The following is a 26485-nucleotide window of genomic DNA, read 5'->3' as shown; positions in this document are numbered from 1 at the left end:
ATTAGTTAATTAATTATTAATTATATGTGAATGGTTATGTGTGTGGGCATTTTCCAAGCTCTTCTTCACAGAGAAACATATCTAACAGGTTAAAACTGCACCAAAGTGCTGTACAAAGACAATAACACTGTTAATGGAAATAATGGAAAATTTAGATAATGGAAAATTTCACTGGACTAGTGAAATTTTCCAGACCCAGTGGAAAATTTCACTGAGTCTGGTAAATTGGTAAACCTGGGAACCAGGGAACCAGAGCCCACACCATTCCAATGGTAAATTGGTAAAGCTGTCAGTTACCGTTAAAAAGGACTTAACTTAATCGACAATGCAATTCTAAGAGGCTCTTAGAAATGTGTTGTTGATTAACAACACATAACCCAAGTAAGAGCATAAACCTTGGTTCACACATTTAATTGGTTACGCAATCAAACAGTATCACACTCCTCAGGAATTACAGCAAGGACAATCCTTTCTTCCTTCTTTCTGTGGTTGTTAAGCAGAGAACTGCCGGTAGGTGTCAGTGAGCTCCTGACAGAGGACGATTGGAACTGTTTAGAGGAAAGGGAAATAGTAGAGGAAGAAGTCAACCACGTTCAGCAGAAGATCGAAATGGCCGCGCCAGCAGAGAGGATGGAGGTAAGATCTTAGCGGAGGAAACACGACAACTGACTTTCACAGCTCTATTAGATTGACTCACACCATACCTGAGTCTACAACAGAATTAGCAATATGTGTTTCGGTCTCTAGTTGTTTTCATATTCGGCCTCGTAGTTAACGAGCAGCAAAGCGTCCATTTTATATCGGCGTCTACGTTTAATAATGATGCCTTTAGTCATTCATTTCTGTCTCAGTTGAAAAAATACCAAAAAATCATGTAATCAAATCTCTCAATAAGGTGTTTTTTATTGGGCGGTTAATGTAGGTGTGAGCGGAGAGAGGGTGATTTTTTTCCCCAGTTGATGTGCTGCCTCAGCCGGTTGGACCGCATGGGCTCCAACGTGTTAGCATCTGGAGCTAGTTGAGCTAGCCGCTTATAAAAGGATGCTGCGTTCATCTCCGCTGGTTCTTTATTCACCTGGGAACCAGAGCCCACACCATTCAGCGAACACATTTACTCTTCTCCTGGGAACTGTATATAGCTTGTCCGTTTTTTCTTCAGCATGTCTTTCTGAGCGTAACAATTAGGTTCAGAGAAAAGTTTGCCGGTGTTCGAAGTAGTTACAGCTAGTAGCTGGAAAGAGCAGGCATGTGAGGTCTAAGACCCCACTCCCCACTCCGCGATTGTTAGAACTGCAGGGTTTCCCCCAGAAAACTTGCTAGGTCCGGAGGTCAGGGCACTGATTCAGTCCACCGACTGTATTAACCCTTGTGTTTACAAATGGGGTCCAACCGACCCCACACCTGTAAAACTTGTATAATTTGCCACAGTCCTCTACGTTTGCCTCTGTCCTCGCACTCACAAAGGTCAAGATGTTGACTGGAAATGTAAAAATATTACTGGATAATTATGTTACTGGAAGACTTTGACGACAATTCTTAAACCTACAATTATAGAATCTTAAAAACAATAAATAATAATAATAAAACCCCCAATTAAAATAAGTATTAATTATTTGCATTTCTGTTAAATCCAAATTAAGTCAGCAGCTCCTTAACCGTTGTGCGATTTTAACTCCCCTTGTCCTACTACGGGTTAAAAATGGTTGGCTGTACCAAAACCCCAAAATAAAGCAGCTGAATTGAATTTTAAATCCAAAGTCTATTTTGCATGAAACAGTCTGTTATTTATCAATTCAACTACATTTAATACATTTTTTATCATGTACTTTTTTGTTTAAAATAAACATCAATTAATTGCACCTATGTTAAATCCAAAGTAAGTCATCAGTTGGTGGATCTAAAAACATGATGTAATGCTGCTCACATTTACAACTGGCCCAAGGCATAAATGAACTAAGCAGCTTTTTATAAGGCAAGGCCCCCCATAAATGCTAACATTTTAACACAGACCACAGATACAGAAATTTAACATTTGTTTATTGATAATGTCATTACTGTTAAATTGGATTTAATGGTTTTAGCATAGATGCATACATTTTTTTTTTAAATTTAACATTTAAGTTCAAGATTTTAAGGAGCTGGCAAGTTTACTTTGTAAAAGTGCAAAGAACAATATTCATAGTTAGATTGTTTTGTTACCACAGCTACAATCTACACAAGCATGAGACACAATCAGAACCCGTCCCCCCACTGGTAGGCGGAGGGAAACTACCCTCTTGTTTCACTGTGGTGAACCCCAAGGTACCAGCACCAAGATGGGGGTACAACAAGTATGCCCGCTCCTGCCCGGTGCCTCTCATCATGGCAACTACAGAGTGGAAGCGTGTCCAACCCAGAGGTCGCGTTAACCAAATTTTTTCCGTATTTGACTGGTTGTTTTTTTTTAAACTATGGGAAAATTTGAAGCCTGTCGGTCATTTTGACAGGTTATCATTAACACTAGGGCTGTTGTAAACGAATATTTTAGTAATCGAGTAATCTATCGATTATTCTTACGATTAATCGAGTAATCGGATAAAAAAAATTATAAAATGAAATATTGGTAAATCTGGCATAATACCGGTGTTACTATCAGATATCAATATCAGTCCAATTTTTCATATTTGAGCATCCCTAACAGTTGCTTTTTTGTAGTTTAGAAAACTAACCTGTAACAATAACAGCTCACTTTCTAAGTTAACCAGAAGAAAAGTTATAGAAAAATCTGAAATTATATTGAATTTAATAACAAAGAGGCAGGCTCACAAAAATGCTTATAAAAAATGTCTACAATCCAGCTTTTAGTTTATGTATTCATCTTCAGTGAGTTTAATAGATTAATTAAACTCACCTTGCCACCTAACCTGTCACGCTTTGGGTTTGAAAATACGGGAAATGCCGCCTGGAGTGGGAGGAGAGGGCGAATGAACGAACATAAGATGGGGTGGAGGGGAGGAAATAGACCAGCGGACTGACGAACCGTTAGACCGGGGGACGAACACGGGGGGAAGCAATACGGGATATTTACGACACCTTCACTGGTCACACTCAGAAACTCATCTACCAGCCATGTACGATGCGCTCCGCCACCTGTTTCTTCTGACCGGGATATGAAATTTATTGTGCGGTTCGTCGGTAAAGCTACATTTACACGGTAAGCATCAGCTACTCAGCCGCCCGCCCTGTTCAGTCTATCCGCTCACCTCAGCGCTCTTCCCGCCGTTCGCTTTCAACCAGCAGCCCCGGAGGAGAAATGCTGCCGTACTCCAGGCATCCCCCAGTCATTTTAAGGATGCTTATTGGTTCCCCAAAAACGATAAAAAGTCGGGCATTATCATCAATCAATAAAATCCCCACGGGCCAATCTTGAAGATTGGACTTTATGCCGCTGAGACTTAGCTTTTGTCAACAACTCAGAGGCGGAAGTGAGAGCTCCGTGCAACGCAAATGAAGTCCCGGCCGGAACACGGTGCGCTAACTAATAAAACATAAATTAACGAAGCTTCGAGGCAGGTAAATTTTTCTCGAGGAATTTTAGTAATCGAGGTACTCGAATCATTCGAGGAATCGTTTCAGCCCTAATTAACACCCTTGACTGGAACACATGGGCAGTCATTTTAGACTTTACATAAAGAATTCATCACAGGGGCAAATAAAATCAGTCAATAAAAAATCCTTTCTGAACATTATCTTATGGAGTCTGAACTAAATGCGTCTTTCTGACTGGGAGCCAACGGCGTGTTCAAGAGTTATGGACCGGACGCTTTGGAGCGTCTGGTTAGGAAGCGCATTTCCAAACCTTTGGTTGAAATGGCGCATTTAATTAAAGTCTCCAGTGCATACAGAACAGGAAAAAAAATAAAGAGAATGCAATGTTATGTTAATCCATTTATAGTCTACAGAGGTGCCGGCAGTTTATCTTGAGGAAATAAATAAAGGTGCTGAAGAGGTTAATTAGAATAGACCGTAACATGTGCAGTGTGTTGTGGCTAAACAACCAATGTGGACGCGGCTCTGCCTCTGCAAAGAATTAAACTTATCTCATCTTGTGGTTTCAATAAAAGGAGCCTTTGTTCACATTATCTCCCGCGCTGAGAAGGAGAGTGGTGTTCTGGAGGAGTGCGGAAGACGTAACATTTGTCCGTTTCGGGGAAGCGAAACTACGCAAAAAAAATGCTTGTAAAAGCGCACGCCCGGACCGCACAGGGTAAAAAAAACCTCACAGAGTTCAATTGATCTGTTTGGATCAGACAGATCCAAATGAGTAATGAACTAGCGCAGACTTCTTTGCAGTTGTGACCAGGAGGAATTTGTGAGACACTGTGCGTTCAGACCCCAGTGGGTGAAGTGCTAGTAATTTAAGTGGAGTCTTTAGTTTCATTTATAATAGGTTATTGGGGCCACAGTGATTTTTGTCACTACAGAGAAAAAGTTAAACGTGTTCATTAGCTTTATTTGCGATGGGATCTGGATTTGGTAAAACTAGGTGAATATTAACTAAACCGCATAAAAATGCGGCTACATAGCCTACGTTGATTATAATTTGATGGATAAAAATGGAACATGACCGACTTTTTTTTTAATACTGTCAGTCAAGATGACGGAGAACAAAAAAGTCTAGCGCGACCTCTGGTCCAACCACTCTCAAGGAGACTGGTTCTAGAACCAGAGCCAGGCGTTTAGGTGAGGCCGACAATTTCTCGTCAGAACCTCTCAACTTTATACACCAGTTCAGGCTCCTTCCCCACCACAGAGGTGACATTCCACTTCCCAATAGCCAGCTTCTGCAACCGAGGATCGCAAAGGTCCCCGCACTCAGCTACCACTAGGGCTGTAGTGATTACAATAATCTCACGATACGATACACGATATTCTGCTCATGACACGATATTGCGATATTCTGTTCACGATACAATTCAATACACTAGCGATTTTCTGAAATATTTTAGAGGGACAGAGTGATTTTGGTGACATTTTGTGACTAATATAGAGTTGGATTGAATTCATTTAACTGAAAACTGATTAAAAGCACAAACTATACAATACCTGGCTCTGGTTGGACATGGACACAGACTTAAAGTCGACAGCTGGACAAAATGAATCAAAGAAGTGGTGAGAAAACATGTTTCTTTTAATTGAAACAGTACAAACTTTACATGCAATTGTAAAGTAAATAAAATGCACCTAGTACCCTGCTCTGAATAGTTTGATACCGTTTTAACCTTGAAACTTAACATCTGAAGGAATCACTCTAAAGCCGTTTTCGCACTGCAAGGAATGGAACGTAACGGCATGCTTCGGTCCTGTTCCACCCGTACTGCAGCCCTGTTGTGTTTGCATATAACTGAGGACAGCATCGAAGCTGTACCTGACATTATTTTTGAAACTAAACAATGGTTTTGATGTAGTGGCCGAAGCCTTTTCCTCAGAGATGCGGCGGAAAACTTTCTCTTACCTCGTTGACCGATCTAGTTCATTCTGTACTCGTTCATCAGCGAGTAAGCGGAGGAAAAAAATTACCTCATCATGGGATCAGGTAACAGCAGAATATTGAGGGGAATTCATTGCAAATTAAAAATAATAATAGAAATATTAAAAAGAGCACTCTTTGAAAAATACAGTAAGCACAGTTTAGTGAGAGCCAGCTAGAACCGATCAACGGCTGACTCTAAACCAATCAGCTGCTGATTCTAAGCAGCCCCACTTGGCCGGCCCGGTTGGAACCACAGTTCTTGTGGTTCCAAGGAGCCGGGTGGAACCGGGTCGGAAGTTCTAATGCAAACACGGTCGGCCCTACTTTGAACCTGTGCCATTCTGTTCCTTGCAGTGCAAAAACGGCTTAAGTGCTTGGTAAGTAAACAATAATATTGGGGTGCTGTGGTGGCGCAGGGGCAAAGCACAACCCATGTATTGAGGCCTTAGTCCTCATGCTGGTGGTCGCAGGTTCAATTCCCAGCCTGGTGACATTTGCCACATGTCTTCCCCCTCTCTCATAACCCTCTTTACTAGGACTGTATAAATAAATCAATTTGGCGATATATTGATATTTTCCGCCCTCGGAAAGTATCGATTTTTCATCCGCGAGTATCGATCCGTTAAACCATAGGGGTCCATAGCCTGACAGCTCTTTTTAACGTCTAGTTTGTTACAGCGTAGCAGCAAGACTCCGCCTCCCTCAGTCTAACTTTCAACTCGAGCTTAAAGTGCACATTATAAACTACACCAGTTTTTAAATTGTGTTAATAGGCCAAGTATAACCGGAGTTATGCTAAAATTAGTAAACCATATTTTTCCGAATGTCAGAGAAATGTCAAAAGCGCCGCCATTCCCCGGCTTTTCCGATTATGTGAGAGGGAATGAGCTTCCAAACGTACAAAACGAAACATTAGATTCCTGTGTTTTTGGAAATGTAAAATCTTCAATAAATAACAATGGGCTGTATTTTGTTGCTGAGGAACGAAGTAAAGTTGTTCAAGTAACCGTGAAGGAGAAGCGGAAAGGAGTAGCGGCGCGAACGGAGCAGCTGCAAAAGCAGTGAAATCGCGAAATTAATGCAAATTTTGACTGGTAGCATTCATTTCGTAATTAGTTTTTAGCTTAGCGGTTTCTGTTCTGTATATAAAGGATTACCTGACGAAAGAACATGGATTGATAACATCTGAAGCGGGCACCCAGCATGCAGCGGCGCTGTGTTTTGAGCAGGAAGACGAAGAGGAAAAACCCCCAGCCGGAATCCGCGGCGCAGTGAGGATTTCCATGATAACAATGGCTGATCAATCATTCTTATTAGCAACAGACAAAAAGTATCAGAGACTGAGAGTACTATGAGATGCTGGCAGTCTGAGAGGCAGCTACTCAGAGATCCAAGCAGGGGAATAGCGGCACTGCGTAGCTGCAGGGAGTCGATCACTATGGGGTGAGGCGGAGCCACTACTTTAGCAGTTAGACGAAAGCAGCTTACAGCCACGGCTAACTCCGGGAGACAAGGTAGAAAAGCCTTTTTCCCCATCGTCCAAAAGACTGCATTTGTGGCTGCATTTTTACTCCAAAATGCAGCCACAGTGTCCAAAAGAAAAAACATAAGTGCAATCATTTGGATATTGAGAGTCTACAGAGGCTGATAATCTCCCCACTCTGCTCCTGGATTACCGTTTAAACTTTTGAGTTTTATGTCAAATCCACATGAATTAAACGACAAACTAAATTTTCTGACTGCGTCTTTGATTCATTTTGTCCAGCTGCAGACTGTTAGACTGTCCAATCAGAGTCAGGTATTGTGTAGTTGGTGCTTTTAATCAGTTTTCAGTTAACTAAATTCAAGTCTATGGAACACAAAATGTCACTAAAATCACTCTGTCCTTCTAAAATCTTTCAGAAAATCGTAAAAATGCACTGAATCGTAACAAATTGTATCGCTCAACAAATATCGTATCGTGACCAGAATATCGTATATCGTATTGTATCGTGAAATTATTGTATCACTACACCCCTACTCTTTACTGTCGAACTACTTTCAAATAAAGGCCTCTCGAGCCAACAAAACCTTAAAAAAAAACAGTAATATGACTATTCAAGTAATGAAGAACATTTAACTTCAAATGCACCCATCTTAGCAGATCACCTTAAGGCCTGTAGATAGACCCTGACTAATAAGTGAACTCTAAACAGAAAGTCTACTCTGCAGACCAAGTGAGCTACATTCTCTTCAGACTTTTGTTTAGAAATAGAATCTGATAGACCTGCTCTGGGAGAAGTGCACTTCTCTGCGCAGTGATGATATCTCCAGCGGTGGAGAAGACTCTCTCTGAGGATACGCTGGTGCCAGGGATACAGAGGTACATTTTAGCAAGGTGTGACAGGAGTCACTATCCTTCTTTTTGAAGCCAAAGTGCGCCCTTAAGCAAGAGGGTGCTGGAACGATATTCGCCGCTATTAAACTGCCCGCGCTTCTTCTGTGTAAATCAAGTATCTACTAGGTGGGTATTTTGGCAGAAATGCTCTACAGCGACACTAGTGGCTGGATGACTTAATCATTCTCCCGGCGAAGCAAGCAGTGAGTGAGCAGGGTGACAGTTGGATGTTACGATACTTGCAAATGAATATCGATTTTTTTTTCTCTAGGAAAGAAAATATCGATCTATATCGCAAGATCGATATTATTACACAGCCCTAGTTACCACCCATCCCACACTGCACCCGACCCCTTTGGGCCCTCTCACAGGGAGAGCCCAAATGAAGGGGAACCCATGTCTCCTCTATGGGCTGTGCCCGGCCTGGCTCCAGAGTGTAAAATAATCAATTTATCAATTGATTTATCAATTGATAAAATTGATAAATAATTTTATCAATTATTTTATCAAATAATTGATAAAATGAATATCAATTATTTGCACTTTTGTTTAATCCAAATTAAGTCAGCAGCTCCATCATATTGTTTAACATTTAAATGTAAGATTTTAAGGAGCTGGCAAGTTTACTTTGTATGAGTTCAAGAAACAATATTCATAGTTAGATTTTGTTACCCTAGCTACAGTCTGTGAGTTTGAGCTTTAAGTTTGAGCTCCGTTTGTTCACAAATACAATTTAGTAAACTGCAATTATAACTGAGTGCTTTTTAGGTTGGCCAATTAAACTACTCCCCCTCCCAGACTAAATCCAACACATCTGTTAGAGGTGCTGATGTTTTTAGCAACAAAAGGGGCCCCTAAATCAAATTCTCTCCACCACGATGAGATGCCACCCTGAATGTCCTACATCTTTTTCTCTGATGTTGCTTTTCTGGATGTGTGGGTTTAATAATCTCAGAATTAAACTTTCTCAATAAAACAAAAACTGTCATTATTATATGAGTAGGTTGCATTTGTAAAGCCAGACCTTTTCAATTCAGATCATCCTCAACAATTTTGCATTTTACAGACCTTACCAACATTTTTACAATTTCAAAGATAAATTAAAATCAAATTAACAGTATATACTTTGATAAATTCACCCATTCCATCAATTCAATGTTCTTTTGTTATCTATTCTAGATTCTTTAAGGCTCTTCTTAAAAATTAAATGATCAGCAATTAATGTAATTTATGGTCCAGTAAGAAATTGATTTTTCCACAAAAGACATAGAAACCACCCACAACCAAAACCATAAGTGAAACTGATTATGAAGCCTCTGTAAACATATTAAGCTTTTAAAAATATTAATCATCAGAATGTAGAATGAGCTCATTTTAATTTATTATGGGTTTCTTTGATTAATTCCTTATTGTGACAGACCTTGGTTTGATCCGTTCTACCATCTTCAGCCAGTAACTGTGTTTCCCTTTGTTGAGGTTTCTCAGGGGGAGAGTTCTGTCAAACCTGCAGCAGAGGACATGACGTCAAAGGACTACTACTTTGACTCTTACGCCCACTTTGGAATTCATGAGGTAATTTTTCAGTTTTTATTTACCCAACAACAACAATCTCCATTGATCTATGGTTTTCGCCTTCCAAGCTGTAACTGCTCCCGTCTCTGCAGGAGATGCTGAAAGACGAGGTTCGCACTTTGACTTACCGCAACTCCATGTTCCACAACAAGCACTTGTTCAAGGACAAGGTGGTTCTGGATGTCGGCAGTGGAACAGGCATCCTCTGCATGTTTGCAGCCAAAGCTGGAGCCAAGAAAGTTATAGGGGTATGTATTCAGTTCCTCTTCAGCTGCTCCACTTGTCTGGCTCTCCAGGTTAACTGTGTGCTTGGAATTTTTTTTCCAGATAGAGTGCAGTAGCATTTCAGACTATGCTGTGAAAATTGTGAAGGCCAACAATCTTGATGATGGTGAGTCCATGGAAATCAGCTGGACTCTGAGTCAGGAGGAGTCAGGGGTTAAATCTGTGCTCTTTTCCCTGCAGTTGTGACCATCATTAAGGGGAAGGTGGAGGAAGTGGAGCTGCCTGTGGAAGGAGTTGATATCATCATTTCGGAGTGGATGGGATACTGCCTCTTTTACGAGTCCATGCTCAATACAGTCATTTATGCCAGAGACAAATGGCTGGTATGTTTTAGGGGGGATGTTGCTAGTTGAAGGTTTTATCTAAGGATACGCCGATCCAGTTTTTTCATTTCCGGTACCGATACAGATATGAAATTTAGTATTGGCCGATACCAATCCAATTCAGAATATCAGGGCTGAATTGACATAAAACCTTTCTTTTTTTAAGCAGAGACATAAACATACTGAATTATAAATTTATTTTGTAACCTGTAGCAGAAGGAGCCCCTATTGGGGCTGTTCCTCCTACAATGAGAGAAAATTGGACGATGGGGCAGAGGAGAGCCCTGAGGATGGACGTCATCCTGTTTGTGTCATGTTCTCTAAGTTTTTGTTGTTTCTGTGTTTGAACTATCAGCATAGACAAACTGGTATGACTAATGGTAACATTAGAGCAGCTTCATGGAATGCTAATGGTCTCGACAACCTTGTTAAGAGGAGCAGAGTAATGTCCAAGATAAAAAGGGAGAAAATCCAGCTTATACTCTTTCAATTATTCTTTAACTCAGTGGTCCCCAACCTTTTAATCTCCCTGGACTGGGTGCTTTTTTTTTTTTCTTTTTTTTTTTTTTTCACCCCCGAATTTCCCCTTATGACAATCTTAGAACGTCGCTCGTAATAATCGTAACCGGTCAACCTGCCGTGTGTGGTATGCTAAGACTGATCGCGTCCAGTCAGTAGAACATTGGGACCGCTCCAATCTAAAATCGGGCATATTCTCGCAGCATGTAGGGGTTTCCCTGACTGGGAGCGAGAATGCAGCCTGTTGGTAGCTAATCAGAAAGTGCGGTGACGTAGCTCATGGAGAGAAAGGCTGCATCAAAATAAACAATCCTTCCTGATAGCATGGCTAGCTGATTAATGCTGGTTCTGATGGGTTGTTTCTGACTGAGCGGAGTAATTCTGCAGAACACATGAGGAAGCAGAGGAGATCAATTATTTTTTTCAGAGATTACCTGTCTTGTGTTAGGACAGCAAAAGTTTTAATACATATCTAAAATCTTTTTATTTTATTTTTTTTTTAAGTTACATATTGCAGCTTTAAGCAGACATTCAGTGTGAGAGTTCACTGTGGGTGGAGCAGAAGCGAAGCTCCATCTGTAAAATATTATGACCAGTAGCGCGTAGCGGCGGCTTAACGAGAATAGAACCAGCATCTTACACCGTTAGCTCGAAGACTTAAATTATTTTTCAGGTTATTTGTTTAGCTGTCTGACCGTGATGCTAATCTGGGTGAGTGTTGGTAGTTGTGTGCAGCTTCACTGGCCAGATGTCCATTTTTCCTGCATTGAGCCTCGATGTAGACAAACTCTGTCAAGTGCTTGTTTTTTAAATGTCACATTAGATTCGTTGTGTTGACGCATTTTGACGTGCTTCACCCTCGAGGTAAATTTCCACTGCAACACGCAAACTTCCCTGTTCACTCTGAGTGTTATAGTTCCACACCACATTGCTTAGGATTTACTGCTGCGCGCTTGCGCAGTGTGAAAGAAAGAGGAGACAGCTGCACACGCAGGCTGTGAATGAGATACATGTGATCAGCAACAAGAGATCATGATCGGCGATCACTGATCATACACTTTTCATGGAAATCGGCCGATTAAGATTGGTTTCCGATCGATTTTCACACCTCTACTACCGTGTTTCCCCAAAAGTAAGACAGTGTCTTACTTTCTTTTTATCCCCAAAAGCCCCACTATGTCTTACTTTCGGGGTATGTCTTATATTGGAAAAAAATTGTCGAATTTTTTGTTTTAACCATAAAATTAACATTTATTAACAACCTCAACAGTATTGTATTCACCGCAAAACAGTTTTATAAAAGGCAGACGCGGCGGCGTATGGAGAGGGGGACAGTGCGGACGTGGGCAGGAGGCGGCGCGCAGCTAGATGAGAGGTGTTTTCCCGACTTATATTAGCCGACCCCCTTGAAACCCCCGATACATCTTACAATCGGGGGTGTCTTACTATCGGGGAAACACGGTAGCTATATGCATTGCAGGTAGATTGTAGTTGTGATACATCATTTTGTACTAAAGCCTACTCACACAGCAAGATTTGCTCCTGTTACGTGGCTGGACACACGAACCGATCGAATCTGTTGTACTTTTATTGTCTTGTGTGTGGTCACAAAAGTTTTTAAAATCAGCCGTCAGTCCTAAAATCGTGCCGTGTGAACCAGACTTAAGATTCACAAGTTCTGTTCGTCTTGTTTCGACCACTGCCCCAAACACTCTGACTCTGGTCGCTATATAACGCATCCCTTCAAAATAAGACACAGATGCGCCACAAAAACGAACATTTCACTTTCATGAAAATTTTAACTCACAATAACAACAAATTAATGGGAGCCCTGAGTTTGTTTCTCTGCAACGAGACGGTCCTATCTGGGAAACGATGACACCCTAAGTGTCACGTAGACAGAGGATGCTGGGTCTGTAATGGCGAGGCAGTTTCAAGCTTGATTGCCTCATTAGCAAGCCGGTGCATATTATGCAGAGCGGGTATGTGGGAGTCACTTACTGGTCTGGGATAAATGGATTCTCCTGTCTCTGGTCTTTTTACCCTTTTCCAAAGAAACTTTCCAATGACATCTGTTTCTTACTCATTGTGGGCTCAATGTTGGTGCGCAAGACGTAACCGAGAAAATCCGGATAAAGGGTTTTCAAAATAAAAGATCCTCCAGACTCAAATAATACGTAAAACGACAATATTTATTTCTTGTGTGGCCCGGTACCAACTGGTCGGACGACTGCTTTAACTCATTTATCCCCAGCAGTGCATTCATGTTGGGCCTTTTATTAGTCGGGTTGGATCGTGCGGGATACGATGTGAAGGTTGATGTTAACCCTCTATACCCTCAATGCAACTAAATAAAATGGATTTAGATCCACAATTATCAGACCTTTTGGGGGCGAAAAACACTACACTAAACACTAATTTTTGTAGTACATGGCTACTACAGGGAATCTGTTGTAATTTTAAAGAGCAATCATTTTATTTCTATTCTTAGGTTTTAACATAAAGAAAAACTGAAAACATTTTCAAAAAGGTGATGGCCACATTTTCCTATATTTTGCACATAGTTTCCAATATAATAAGAAAATAGATCTTAAAAAGACTGGTACTTTTAAGCCATTCTGTTGTGAAAATCAAATGTAATTACTCCATAAAAAAAGAAATATAAATAGCTAAAATATGGATTTATTTATTTTCTAGTTGCAAAACATGTTTCTTTATTATTTTTAGTCAGTTTATAAGAGCCATTGTGGAAGGTCCAAAGAGCCTGTTGTGGCTCCTGAGCTGCAGGTTGCATGTTGCTGTGATTCACTTTGTCTGGTATTTTTGTACATATGTTTTGGAAGTTCTGTGATCATGTCAAAGCAGCAACCTGTATTAAAAAGTGTTTTATTTCTATTTGAAAGCTGCCCGCTTCCATGGAAGGACAACAGAAAATCGCTCTTATAAACATGTAATTACTAAAATCACGATACCCTGACTTTGTATCCCTCTGAAAAATGAACCCTTAAATGGAGGGATTTCTTTATTTAAATATAAAGAAATCCCTCCACGATAGAGAGCGTTCATTTTATAGCATTAACACCTGAGCTGTAAGTGGTCCGGTATGAAACTGGGGTGATAGAACAACGGAACCACAGCACTTTTAAATTTCAATAATCAGAATACTGAAATTGTTTCAGTTGTTTTAAAAGGTTTATGTCAGTCTGACTTTTCCCCAACGATACGTTTCCTGAACGCTGCGCACCATAGGCGGTTAAAAAACAAAAAAACGACGCGCACATTGCGCAAAACTGAAACAGGAGAAGAGGGACATAAAACGGAGCAACGAACTAAATGTGAATTATGTTGCAGAGCTCAGTCGTTTTGCAAATAGTTCAAAGTTTAAACTGGCATGTTGAACATCTTTTATCTGATCATTTTGTGGAATATTTAACAACTAGAAAATGGCAAAGAACAAGAATATTTTTTCCACTCTGATTGGCTGCTGTTAGGCCTACAGATTTTAACTTGAATGTTCATTGCATTTTTTGTAGACAGCAGTGAAAATAATTTCTATTCCCATGGCTTTTTTGTTCTCTGGGAAATTATTTTTGATGATAAATACAGAAAGAAGCATAAAAATCAAAACATCTACAATAGTGACAGTAACTTTAATAATAAAATAATAGTCAGTGCAAAGTAGCCTGCAAATTCTTTGGTGGGGGGCGGTGAGGGACCTGGATAAGGGCTAGGGGGGCTCTGGCCCAAAAAAGGTTGAGAAATACTGGCTTAGTCTGGATTAATTAATTTGGACAAAAACTCAGGCACATTTTACAGATTTTCTAACTAAATTAGTTGAAGAGCAGTTAATCAGGAGATGGATCCGTGTAATCATTTCAGGCTTTTATAGTAAATTCTTTTTGGTGTAGAAGGTAGTTTTCCTTTGGTGGACTATGCAACCGACTGGCATGAATGGATAACTGCACTTGGCCCAAATCCGGATAGTTTCTGATGATAATGTGTTAAATGCATCATTTAGAATAATGATCTCAATGTATGTGTGTTTTTATATTTTTTTTCTACTGTACCTTTCCAACAGAAACCAGATGGACTGATTTTTCCAGACAGAGCCACACTGTATGTCACTGCTATTGAAGACAGGCAGTACAAGGACTACAAGATCCACTGTGAGTAACTGCTTCCAGCTTTGTCTCCTCATACGGTTTCTAGGCTCGTCACAATAACAAATTCTGGTTGGCAATAAATTGTCCCAGAAATTATTGTGATACAATAATATTGTCACTTAGAAGCCATTGTTAACTAATAGCATAAAAATTGTCTAACACTGCAAATAGACCCTCTCAGAGGTCAATAAACTAATTTCAAAAGAACATTTAACACTGGAACTGGAAGACCTTTTAAATATAAAAAATTGGTTTGCATTAGGCATTGCTCACTTTCAGATTCTCCGGCTGATGGCAGGGGGGTGGAGGGGTCTGCCCCCCACAAAATGCCACCCTGTGGTTGGACATGTCGCCCATATCAGAAATGCCGCCTCACCTCAGTGATTGTATCAATAGGATGCTCCCCAATAAAGTAAATCAACATTGGTGCATTTTAGGTGCATATATGTCGGTTGTATTGTGTAGTTGCTACTGTTTAACAACATAGCTGCTTCAGATGTTCACCACGGTCATTCAGTTTGAATCCAAAGCGCTCCTCCTCACCGAGCGTTATGCTTCGCTGTGGTTGGAGACCAGGAGCCTGTCAGGTAACTGACAGGCGATAGTGGTCACACGGTGATGGGAGGCAGCGCTACTATGAGGGGCCGTTTAGGACAAAATTTACGTTTTGTCTCTCACACACTACCAAAAACTCTCGCATACTCCAAAAAAATAGCCGCGCACACTCAAAAAATACTAAAATGTCACACACACACAAACGTTAACTTTCTCGCTCACATACACTACTAACAGCTCGCACACACACACAGACGTTTATCTCTCACATACACAAGACTAAAGTTGTACTAAGACTCGTTTTTTGAATGTGTGAGAGTTGTCAAGGAAGAGGCAGGGCATAATTTTTGGATCAAACTGCGCATGCGTAGATCCTAAACTATAAGTTTCGATTGTTGACTCACTGTATGTTCTATTACTTAGTATATTTGTGCTTTTAAAAATATATAAATGTATTGAAACTATCTTTCAATAGCTACCTTATATTAAACTATGTTAAGGACAAATGTCAAACATAGTGCAAATATTTTGAAAACAAAGTAAAAGATCTTGCAGGTATATTAATCTCCTTCCTCCTTCATCAGAAATGAAAAATTATAAATGCACACTATGTGTTGGGAACCTGTGTTTGTTGACTGACTTTTATTTGTCAGGCTTACGAGACAAAAGCTGAAAAAAGATCGATTTTCTTCGCTTTCAAAATAACACAAAACAGCGAAAAAAGACCTCCACACCAGACCTCGTTTATTTATGTATGTATTTTTATTTTGATAGCTGCCGATTAAACTGAAAGTTACACATTGACATGATCATATGAGTAGTTTTTACCGAGAAATCGATCAGAAGCGCCGTGAAAATGGTCAGATTCACCGGATCCGCGTCTCTGGCTGCAATGCGCGCTCCCGTCACAGGGGGAACAGATTTTCACGGGGGAACAGAATTTCTCACAAGACCTCTTAATAATTCCTGTAATGCTGCCACCCAGTGGACAGATTGTACTACAGCAATTTTGATATTTTTAATCAATCAATCAGATTCATTTACTTCTATAGCACATTTAATCTACAAGAAAGTTAAACGTTCTATATATATTTAAAAGCACAAATATACTAAGTAATAGAACACACAGTGAGTCAACAATCGAAACTTAAGGTTTAGGATCTACGCATGCGCAGTTTGATCCAAAAATTATGCCCCGCCTCTTCCGTGACAACTCTCACACATTCAAAAAGCGAGTCTTAGTACTGTGTGTGTGTGTTCAACTTTAGTCTTGTGTATGTGAGAGATAAACGTCTGTGTGTGTGTGCGAGCTGATAGTGTATGTGAGCGAGAAAGTTGACGTTTGTGTGTGTGAGACATTTTAGTATTTTTTGAGTGTGCGTGGCTATTTTTTTGGAGAGTTTTTGGTAGTGTGTGAGAGACAAAATGTAAATTTTGTCCTAAACGGCCCCTCATACGCTACTCCATCTCCATTCATTTTTATGGAGCTTGTGCGGTGAGGCGACAGTCGCTTGTACTCATCCTGACAAGTGAACAGCATAATTTGTTCATGTGAAATTTTGAGCTCATACACGCAGACGTGCACATGCCGGCTAGTGATGCCACACAAGATTGTTGAAAATTGTTCATTTGTCGTTTTCGCTGTCGGCCTGAGTGGAGGAAAACTGAGGCTTTTAACTCCCTGTGTGGTTAGCTGTTACCAAGGAAACAAGAGGGGAAGGAGTAACTCGATGCACTGGAGTGAAGCTTTTTGTCATCCACTCTCTTTGATAGAAAGAGACACATGATGGAAACAAACAAGCAATATTATTGCCCTAATTTTATTATGGACCTCGTTTCAATTTATTGTGTGATTAATTGATTTATTGTTTATTGCGACAGGCCCAACGGTCTCCTCTGTCGTTGGTGTCTGCATGTAGTCTGGGAAACAGCAGAAACAATCCAACCTTCAACATTCATCCTAACTCAGCCATGCATGGGGACAGTAAACATGTACAAGAAGTTATGCTTTTTAGATCAGGAGGTTCTAAACTTTTTGTCACATGGGCCAAAATCGTTGAGTCAAAAGTACTTGCAGGCCAAGAAAATAAAAAAGAAACCCTAAAATCAAATGATGTGGTGCTTTTTTGTAGTAATGGGATGTTATTCATTGTAGATCCAAAGATTTTAAAATGATTTTGCACATTTGCTGTAAAAAAAGAATGCATCTAGTTTTCAAAGGGGGTTTTTTGGCTTTCATTTCCAATCCCATGAGACAGGCTTACTAGCTAGTCAAAATTAAGGTGGAGGTGGGCCTTGGGTTTTGGCAAAACTTTAATTCAGATCCACCAGTCTCTCAGAGACCTTTCAGCGATATGAAGCCAGGGGAAAACACTAAAGACGTAAAGACACAGGGAACAAGCAGCACTGGGCTGTGATGGACAAGTTGGGTAGTAAACCAATGGGAGCTGAGCTGGCACATGTTTTTGCACACTGTGCGCAGGAAGGCTGCAGCATGGATCTTGCGGGGAAAATGTTTTGTCACTGTACAAATCTGACCCCAGTCTCAAAGCAGCTGTCTGACCCATTTAGTTTGCCTCACGGGGACAACAGCCTCGGCAGACATCTAATCCTCCATGATGATCAGTGTGACTGATTTAAATATTCACTTTTGCTCTTCCATTGCTGCGCTAGAGCTGCCATTTTACGGGGGTTTCCCCCCAGTGGGATGCCTAGCTTTACTTGTCCTCCCTGCCCCTTGTTTGCCAGGGTTAGTGTTGTTTGTTTCTGTACTGTAGATATTGGCCGTTTTTTTTATACACCAGTAACAGTGATATCAAAGATGAGTTAACAGTTGATGGATGGAACTGGGCGCGAGGCCTGGAGCGTGCACTAAAAACACCTCTGCGCGTTGGCCGCTTCGTGCCCAGTCTGCACCTCTGAAGTGTTGAACCACGGCACAGACATCACACATGTTTGAGAGCTGTTATTGCAGCAGTTTCACCTGTACCTCTGTGAAAGCTAATTTTCTGAGAATCCTGCACTGTGAGCACAATAATACACAATTGTTACGTCCACCAAGGGCACAACATATTTGAGGACACGAGACAACAGTTGAGAGTTCAACAATTATTTTTATTCATAAATTCTCTTCACTTTGTTTCTCTTAATTCAGGTTCTTCTGATTTTCTGTGAAGAAAATAGCATTCAAACCCTCAAATCCCGTGTCCCAAAGAAAAATAAAGAAAACAAAACCCCGAAAGTAGTAACAGAAAGTTGGACCTGGTGAGCCGATCAAACATAACAAAACGGTACAGCAGGGGGCCAACCCTATACAGGGCCGTCGAAGCCCCTACTAGTACCGGACTAAAACAAAAATAACCTAATGCAAAAGAAAGATCGAAAACAGGACAACCGGTCCCACCAGGCCAAAATCACAACGATAAACAAACAAACAAACAAAGGTTAACAAAGATACCGCATGGCTGGCTGGAACCCTCAGCTGCGGCCCACAACAGCTGGTGGTGGTGGAGCGAGCGGAGAGGCGGAGCCCAGGCGGGAATGGAAGGGAGGCTCCTACATGCCGAAAGCCAGCCTATTTATAGGCGGACCAACAGCACCACAAATTAACGTAATTAAATATCCAAAAAGAAATTATCCAAACTCCAAAATATATTTACAAAATGTCATTTAATCAAGGTCTATAAGAAAACAACAAAAAAGAAATGGACAAAAATCATAATGTGCCCGAAGCACATAACACAATTAATCAAACGTGAAGCTACCAGGAACACGTTATCTTCCAGTGCTGTAATATTCCAGAACTGCAACCTACCTGGAGTAACCAGATGTACACCTCCTGTCCCCCTCTTGGGCATGGAAAAAAAGCCCTGATTCATTATTTCTATTCATTTATAAATTATTAATTTTTTTTTTTCATACTGTACAACAGAATTTCCTCTTGCACAGAAGTTAGCTATCAACAATGCTACCTGGATTTGACTTGGAATGATTCCTTTCTTAATTTACCATTATTTGATATGGACAACATTGTGAGATTTATTTGACTTTAGACTGCTGAGAGCCTTACAGTCAGGATTTCAGTTATCCTGCTGCGTTGTTGTGCAAGTTTGATTTTTGTCGTCAAAATTCAAGTGACTTATGTTTCCGTTTCAGCCAGTAGTATTTCTCAAACAATTAAAAAAACAACCTGTGTGATCGGTATCAGTGATCGACAGGATAAAACCTGATTAGAAAATCCCTAGCTTAAAGTAATCTCATTACTAATTTGAGTACTTGTTACTTCTGACTGGAAGTAATGTAAGAAACACAGACCATGTATCAGTACCCTTCCTCTTCTTAATATTGAACTGATTTGTGTTGTTCTGTCTCTTGAACTCCCAACAAAAACACATAGTTTGTGGTTATATACTATGTAAAAGTCTTGGGGTTTGTACATACTTTTGGAAGATGCCTTATATAAACCTGACTCAGTTCTTTGTGTAACCTGGAGGTGCAAAAAAAAAAAAAAAAGAAAATAGTGTGGAAAACTTTCAATATTTTGTCTCTTATTTCAGAAAGTGGAACTATAAATATTCTATAGATTCGTCTCAAAGTGAAACATTTTGAAACGGATTAGGGTGTGACACCATGAGTTTGAACTCTTTACTATACTCTTGTGTTCCAAGCGAGCTGCTGGTTTTTCTATCATCACTGATCTGAAGGGTCAAAGGTCACGACATGCTGCTCTTTTCATACATCTTCAGCTCTTTCTTAGAGGACAGATGTTGTTCTTTTACTTCCTGCTCTATTGGTCACTTTTTTTTGTTTCCTTGTAAGTTTGGGGAGTCGTGTCAGGGTTGAAACATCTTTGCTGGATATGACCTGTGACCTGCTTCCTCCTCAGGGTGGGAGAATGTGTATGGCTTTGACATGTCCTGCATCAAGGAGGTGGCAATAAAGGAACCCCTGGTGGACGTGGTGGACCCCAAACAGCTGGTCACCAATTCCTGTCTCATCAGGGTGAGTGGACACGGACACGTCCGTAGTCAGACAAATTAAGTGGTCAGAGGACGTGTCAGGTAATATTTGCTGTGTGTGTGTGTGTGTGTGTTTAGGAGGTGGACATCTACACAGTGAAGGCGGAGGACCTGACCTTCACTTCACCGTTCTGCCTGCAAGTGAAGAGGAACGACTACATCCATGCTCTGGTCACCTACTTCAACATAGAGTTCACTCGCTGCCACAAGAGGATCGGCTTCTCCACCAGTCAGTGGGCTTTTTCCTTACTTGAATTGGGACCCAATCACACTGATTTCCTACAAGCAGCAGCAGCAAGCTCTGGTTCAGACCGGGCATCTCAGTGTCAGAAAGGACCATCAGCGCTAAATAAATCAACTTTTCTCATGTTGGTTTAAAATAATATTGCAGTGGTATTCTGTTGTACGGAGCGTCCTAGAGGACATGGGGGACTTTTTTTCTTTTGTGTTACCTTGCAAAAGTATATAATTCTCTCACAATAACTATTGAGTTCCTTTGCAATAAATTAGTAAATACACCCTAGTCTGTTTTGTATAAATGGACTGAACTTTTACAATCATTTTGACCACTCAAAGTGCTTAACACTGGAGTCACATTCAGCCATTTGCACTCTCATATTTATATATGCAGATCAGTAAGCAATGCCTAGAACAGAGGTTCCCAAACTGTGGGGTGCGCCCCCTAGAGGGGGCGCAGTGTCATTGCAGGGGGGGCGGAAGCCGTCTGGATGAAAAAAACAAAAAAACAAAACATGAACACTGTATGCGCTGGGTTTTTACCTTAGAATGGCCAACTCTGTTATTCCTATGTCAATTTGATACAGTAGAGGCTTCCACACTTCCCATATTTGTGTCCTCTGTCACTTTTATCAGCAGTTAAAACTGTTTAATCCGTTGTTAACATGTCGTAACCTGTTTTTCCGAGCCGCCTTTAAACGCAACATGAGCGCTACGACGCTCGCGCTGGGTTTCCACCTGTGAAGGAGACCTGCTGCTGCTGGGCGGAGCTACGTAGGTTTGTGTTAGAATCACGGCAGCAAACCAGCAAAACGCAAAGAACTTTTCACAGTTTTTCCCTCCAAACTAACCGACTGAGTTGAGTAAAGCTGCTGGATGCAGGTAATGTTAGCTAAAAGATGACTAGCTAATATCAATACAGAACCTTAAGCTTAGCAAGTACCTTGTAGGCTACCGATGTTGGTGTCTATTTTCAGCCCCCTCACATGCGTCGTTTCAACCAGACAGCCATTTGTAATCCATAGGGGGGGTGCAGAAGAAAAAGTTTGGGAACCACTGGCCTAGAGGCATATCAACGTATGGCAGGAGGAAGCTGGAGTTGAACCTAAAATCTTCTGATCACAAGATGACTATTCTACCCACAGAGCCACAATAACAAATGTTAGTTTAAAGTAGCAAATACCTTTAAAGAACCTCAGTAAAGAAATACACATTTATAAGGTTCCATGCTGTATCAAATTTCTTCAACTTATATTTAAACAAAAATTTGTTTGTGCATAAATTCTGTAACTTAAATTATTAGCATTAAGTTAGCTTAGCTCCCTGGTGTGAATAACTCTTTAATTAAAAAAAAATCAGAGTTATTCACACTATAATTTTACTAATTAGAATAATCGATTCTTGAGCATTTTGAATTGATTCAGAATTCCCAGGAATTGTGATTCTCTGCATCATCTTAATTTTTCCCCCTGCACCTATAGCTGACACCAGGCTTTAGGCACCTACACATGGAGCATTCATGATTAGGGGAAAAATTATTTTTGAGTTTCCAGTAGGTAACATTCAAGTGGTTTATCTTTGTGCTTCCAGGCCCAGAGTCTCCTTACACCCACTGGAAGCAGACAGTTTTTTACCTGGACGACTACCTGACCGTAAAGACTGGAGAAGAAATCTTCGGCACTTTAAGCATGAAGCCAAACGTCAAGAACAATGTAAGTGAACGAAGCAGGATCTGCTCCACCACCTTCCATTTAGTCCTCCCAATTCTGACCTGTGTTCTCTCTTGCAGAGGGACCTGGACTTTGCCGTCGATGTAGATTTCAGGGGTCAGCTGTGTGAGATGTCAAAGACTTTGGAGTACAAGATGCGTTAAGGAGCTCTTTCCCCCGTCTTTGTGTTAGTCTTTATTAGCAGTCACAGTATACAGGTTCACTGGGAGGGTGTTCTCTAGTAAAAGCTCCCGTGCAGCAACCTTTTAAAGACATGTTTTTGTTTTTTTTCCATAGTATTATACATTTCCAAATCTTTACATTTCAAGAAAATTGATGTGGTGATTCCTTGTGCAGTAGTCACTCTCAGCCTGGTACCTGGCCTCAGCATCCTACTGGGTTCTGCTTCCAGGTCTTGTAGTATGCACATGCAAGATTTGCATCCATACAAACAGCCCAATTGTTAATGACGCGTTCCTCAGCAGCCTACAGACCTGTTACAGCGAGACGTTGCCGTCCAAAAGCAAATGGGTGGAAATCAAGGCCAAAATAAAGTTTTTCTTTCTCTCTTTTTGTATTGTTTTTGGCTGCTGCTCTTTTTAACAAATAAAGTGAATAAACAGCTGGTTTTCTTCCCTCACTCTGTGTTCATGACGTTCTAAAAGATTCCCAACCTTTCATGGTAGAGACTTTTCCTAGTCTGTGCAGATTTCTAATTTCCTCTGACATCTGCCCTGCCAGTCCAGATATGGACCAATTTTAATTTAGTTTTCTAATGACTGAGACAAAAGAGAGGGAAAATGTGCTGCAGATTCTTTCGTGGATGTTGTTTTTGAATGTAACAGATTGAGGGTATAAAGAGGTTTATATGGTGGCGTATTCGGGTCGTCGGTGGAGTAAATTTCCACCAAAAACGCCAGAAATTTAGACTGATCTCAGAAACTCTAGAAAAAACCAAGAACATTTCTGAGCTCCAAAATTCAAATTTTTGACAAAAACCACTTTAGATTCTCAGAAATGTCCTAAAATAAACTTTGTTTCAAAAGTTGTAAATTTTCCATTTTTGAAATTCAGAGGTCAAATCGAATATTTTCAAACTGCTGAAATGTCTCCTCTGTGCCATCACGGTCATATGTATCCAACAGTCTGTTGCCTAAAGCCATCAATGGTCATTGTTGGATGCATTTCTAGTCTAGAAGTGCATCATTTATACTCGTCAGCAAGCAAAATCACATGGGACTTCCAAAACGTACTTTAATTTTATGTACAAAATATATTGGCTTTATTATCTAAAGATTATTTATGCAAAGCAGCCCATCAGTGATGTTAAGAGCCTGTTATTGGTTGAGGAATCTACCAGTTATGTTGTAGGTTTTCAGTATTGCTATGGGACAATGATGCATGTTGGAGAATTTCAGTCACACCCTGCTTCTCCAGGGTCCGAACTTTGTTTCATGACTGGAAGCTTTTAATAAACTTCCTGTAATATCTACTGTCATTCCCTAATACTTGAACAGAAACACTTTAGTGAGAAAAGTAAAGGATGACTGAGTGGACCATCATGATCAGAAACAGGCTGCCTGTTCAATTGAAAACATAACAGCTGACGGTTCGATTCATTTTATAGGAGTTGATTATGTTTGTCACCATTTCAGAACTTGGCAGCATGAGTTCTGTAATCGCCGACATCATCCTCTAAAACTTTGGTCTGTTAGGTTTGGTGTAACTTCATTTCAATAAACCTCATTTGCAAAACTAACTGTGTGTTCATGTTTCTATGGGGTGCCATTTGTAAAGTTACACAGTAAAACATTTACAGCAATATTTTGGCTTCCAAACTAAATATTTAATTCACACTAAATATTGAGTTCACAAACTAGTTAGGAAACTAAATATTTAGTTCTCAAATGTTCAAGTCTGAGCAAAAATACTTAGTTTTACTATTTAGTTCCAAAATAAATACTTAGTCTAAGTATTTAGTTCCAATGGATACATTTAATTTCCAAATTAAATATTTATTTTTCCAAACCCTAATAAATCCTAATATTTATTTTCTAAGTATTACTTAAATATTTAGGTCCAGGCATGTTTGCTCCTCTCAGTAGCTGTTCCCAATCTGCACCATCCAGCCCAGCTTTGATGAATATTGGAGACTATCTCATACTTTTACATTTTGATCAAAATCCGGCCTGTGTGTTTCTCCATGTAGACTGTGATTCACGTCGTCATTTAATGTGAAATTCCTTTTTATGGGGTCAGGCTGAGGCCTCAATACCATAACAGGGCCTAACCCTTCTAAAGCAGTGGTCCCCAAACTTTTCCCTTCTCTGGTGGGGGGGCTGGAGATTGTTGACGGGGTGGGGTGCGTTTCTCGATTGATTTTTACCCAGAAAGCACATGGGCAAAACCCATGAGTGAAACGGTCACTGGGACTGACTAGTATATATGCCATTGAGGGAATGTAACTTTAACATATTAATTTCTCATATGTTAACATAAAGGCTCGTTTTGAAGTATAAGTTGCTACTTACAGGCATTGCTTCGAAGAATTCAACCTGGAATGCGGCGTTCATAACAGACACGTGTTCATTTGCTCTACCGCGAGCAAACAACCGTACTGATTAAATAACAAAAGTCAAGCAGTTCCCTAAAAGTCCAACAGATGGCAGCAATGCGCCCCACAGTTTACAGGACACACTTCCTGCTAAAGCGCCCCCTGGTGGTTGAAGAAAAATCCACATATAAACAGGAAAATACAATAAATGAAAAAAAAATCTGAATGCTCTCTGGTATTGTTCAGGGGGCCGGACCAAATGTGGAGGAGGGCCGTATCCGGCCCGCGGGCCGAAGTTTGGGGACCCCTGATGTATGTCAATGAAGGGGAAAAAACTCAACCCAGACTTTAAGTTTAGGGTCTGGTTCGCAGAGTATGAAGTTAAATTTGTTTCCCAATTATTCAATAAAAAAAAAAAAACTAACCTCAGTTAAGTAATATAAAAATGTAATCAAAACTTTTGGAATTGTAATGATTTATTTTTTTAAAAAGTTGTTTAAAATACTTTTTTAAATTAAATAACTCACTTTTACCAAACATAAACATTTATTTGCACACATCAGAAATCTTTTGTTGTGATTTTAGGCCCTGCCCATGATATCATGTGAGAATCACAAGCAAACCTTTGAGTCACAAACAAAAACTTAGAATAGCAAGAAAAGATTAATGACAAGCGCAAATAAGTTTGTTTTGCAAAAAAGAAAGTTAACTTCATGAGTCAAAAATGTGTGAGTTAAATAAAAAAAATAAAAATAAGCAAAACTCAGTAGGCTTTTCTCATGGTGACATGCATTAACAATTCAATTTTTGCTTTTGTTTTTTTCTTTTTTCTGCAGTTCCACGTTAAAGTTTGATGCAGCTCTGCTTTCCTGAATGGACCATCTTCATCTCCACTGCAGCAAACAGGCAGCTCTGTTTATAGATTACAGTACACTAAAAGGTTGCATTGTGCCCTTGTTTATATTTTTAATAATGTAATTCTGTAAAGACAAAATATGTCTGGTCCAGCTGTGATTTACATATCTTGCTAAATATTGCTGAATATTGCAATACTTTCCTATAACAAAATAGACCTGCAGAAATAAATTCTAATAAAATATCTTACATATAGTGTTATGCTCTATATAGAGATGTTCGTTAGCTTTGATTGTATATCTCACAATTTTGTAATTTATCATTGTTTATTAAACTCTGAAAGCTGATAGGCTTTGTTAATATTCTGTCCTATATGTGGTTAGATGTGTCCTTTTTTTGTTGTTGAGCACCTAATCCAGTGTTTCTCCACCCTGGTCCTCACCGCCCCTGTCCTGCATGTTTTAGGTGTTTCCCTTCTGCCACACACCTGAATTCCATCTCTGGGTGATTAACAGGCTTCTGCAGCACTTGATGGTCATGCAATCATTTGAATCAGCTGTTCTGGAATAGAGGCACATCTAAAACATGCAGAGCAGGGGGGGCTGAGGACCAGGGTGGAGAAACACTGATTTAATCAGTGAAGGAAATATTATTACCATATATTTAACTTGTCCTTTTTTTTTGTTTTTAAGGTTTTGTTGGCTCTAGTGGCCTTTATTTGAAAGTAGTTTGACAGGAAACAGGGTAATCAGAGAGGGGGAAGGCATGCAGCAAATGTCACCAGGCCTGGAATCAAACCTGCAACC

The 26485-nt window shown here is 40.2% G+C and overlaps 1 protein-coding gene across 2 annotated transcripts; it reads left to right on the top strand.

Annotated features, from left to right (window-relative positions):
• Window positions 1–530: 530 nt before the first annotated feature.
• Window positions 531–22895, top strand: prmt1 (protein arginine methyltransferase 1). 2 transcript variants are annotated; one of them, XM_088007994.1, is made up of 10 exons: window positions 531–636; window positions 9366–9461; window positions 9554–9709; window positions 9789–9852; window positions 9927–10069; window positions 14667–14754; window positions 20192–20307; window positions 20403–20553; window positions 22152–22273; window positions 22351–22895. In XM_088007994.1, the coding sequence occupies exons 1-10, from the start codon at window positions 610–612 to the stop codon at window positions 22432–22434; spliced, it is 1047 nt and encodes a 348-aa protein (XP_087864120.1). In that variant the 5' UTR covers window positions 531–609; the 3' UTR covers window positions 22435–22895. The 2 variants fall into 2 exon arrangements, with proteins under 2 accessions (XP_087864120.1, XP_087864121.1); XM_088007995.1 differs by having other exon boundaries at window positions 547–636; window positions 9375–9461.
• Window positions 22896–26485: the final 3590 nt, after the last annotated feature.

Source organism: Poecilia mexicana, unplaced genomic scaffold (genome assembly GCF_051168715.1).
Source record: "Poecilia mexicana isolate PSO_F unplaced genomic scaffold, ASM5116871v1 scaffold_8, whole genome shotgun sequence".
NCBI lineage: Eukaryota > Metazoa > Chordata > Actinopteri > Cyprinodontiformes > Poeciliidae > Poecilia > Poecilia mexicana.
The sequence above is the reverse complement of the archived record's forward strand: the minus strand, read 5'-3'. Positions and strand labels throughout refer to the sequence as shown.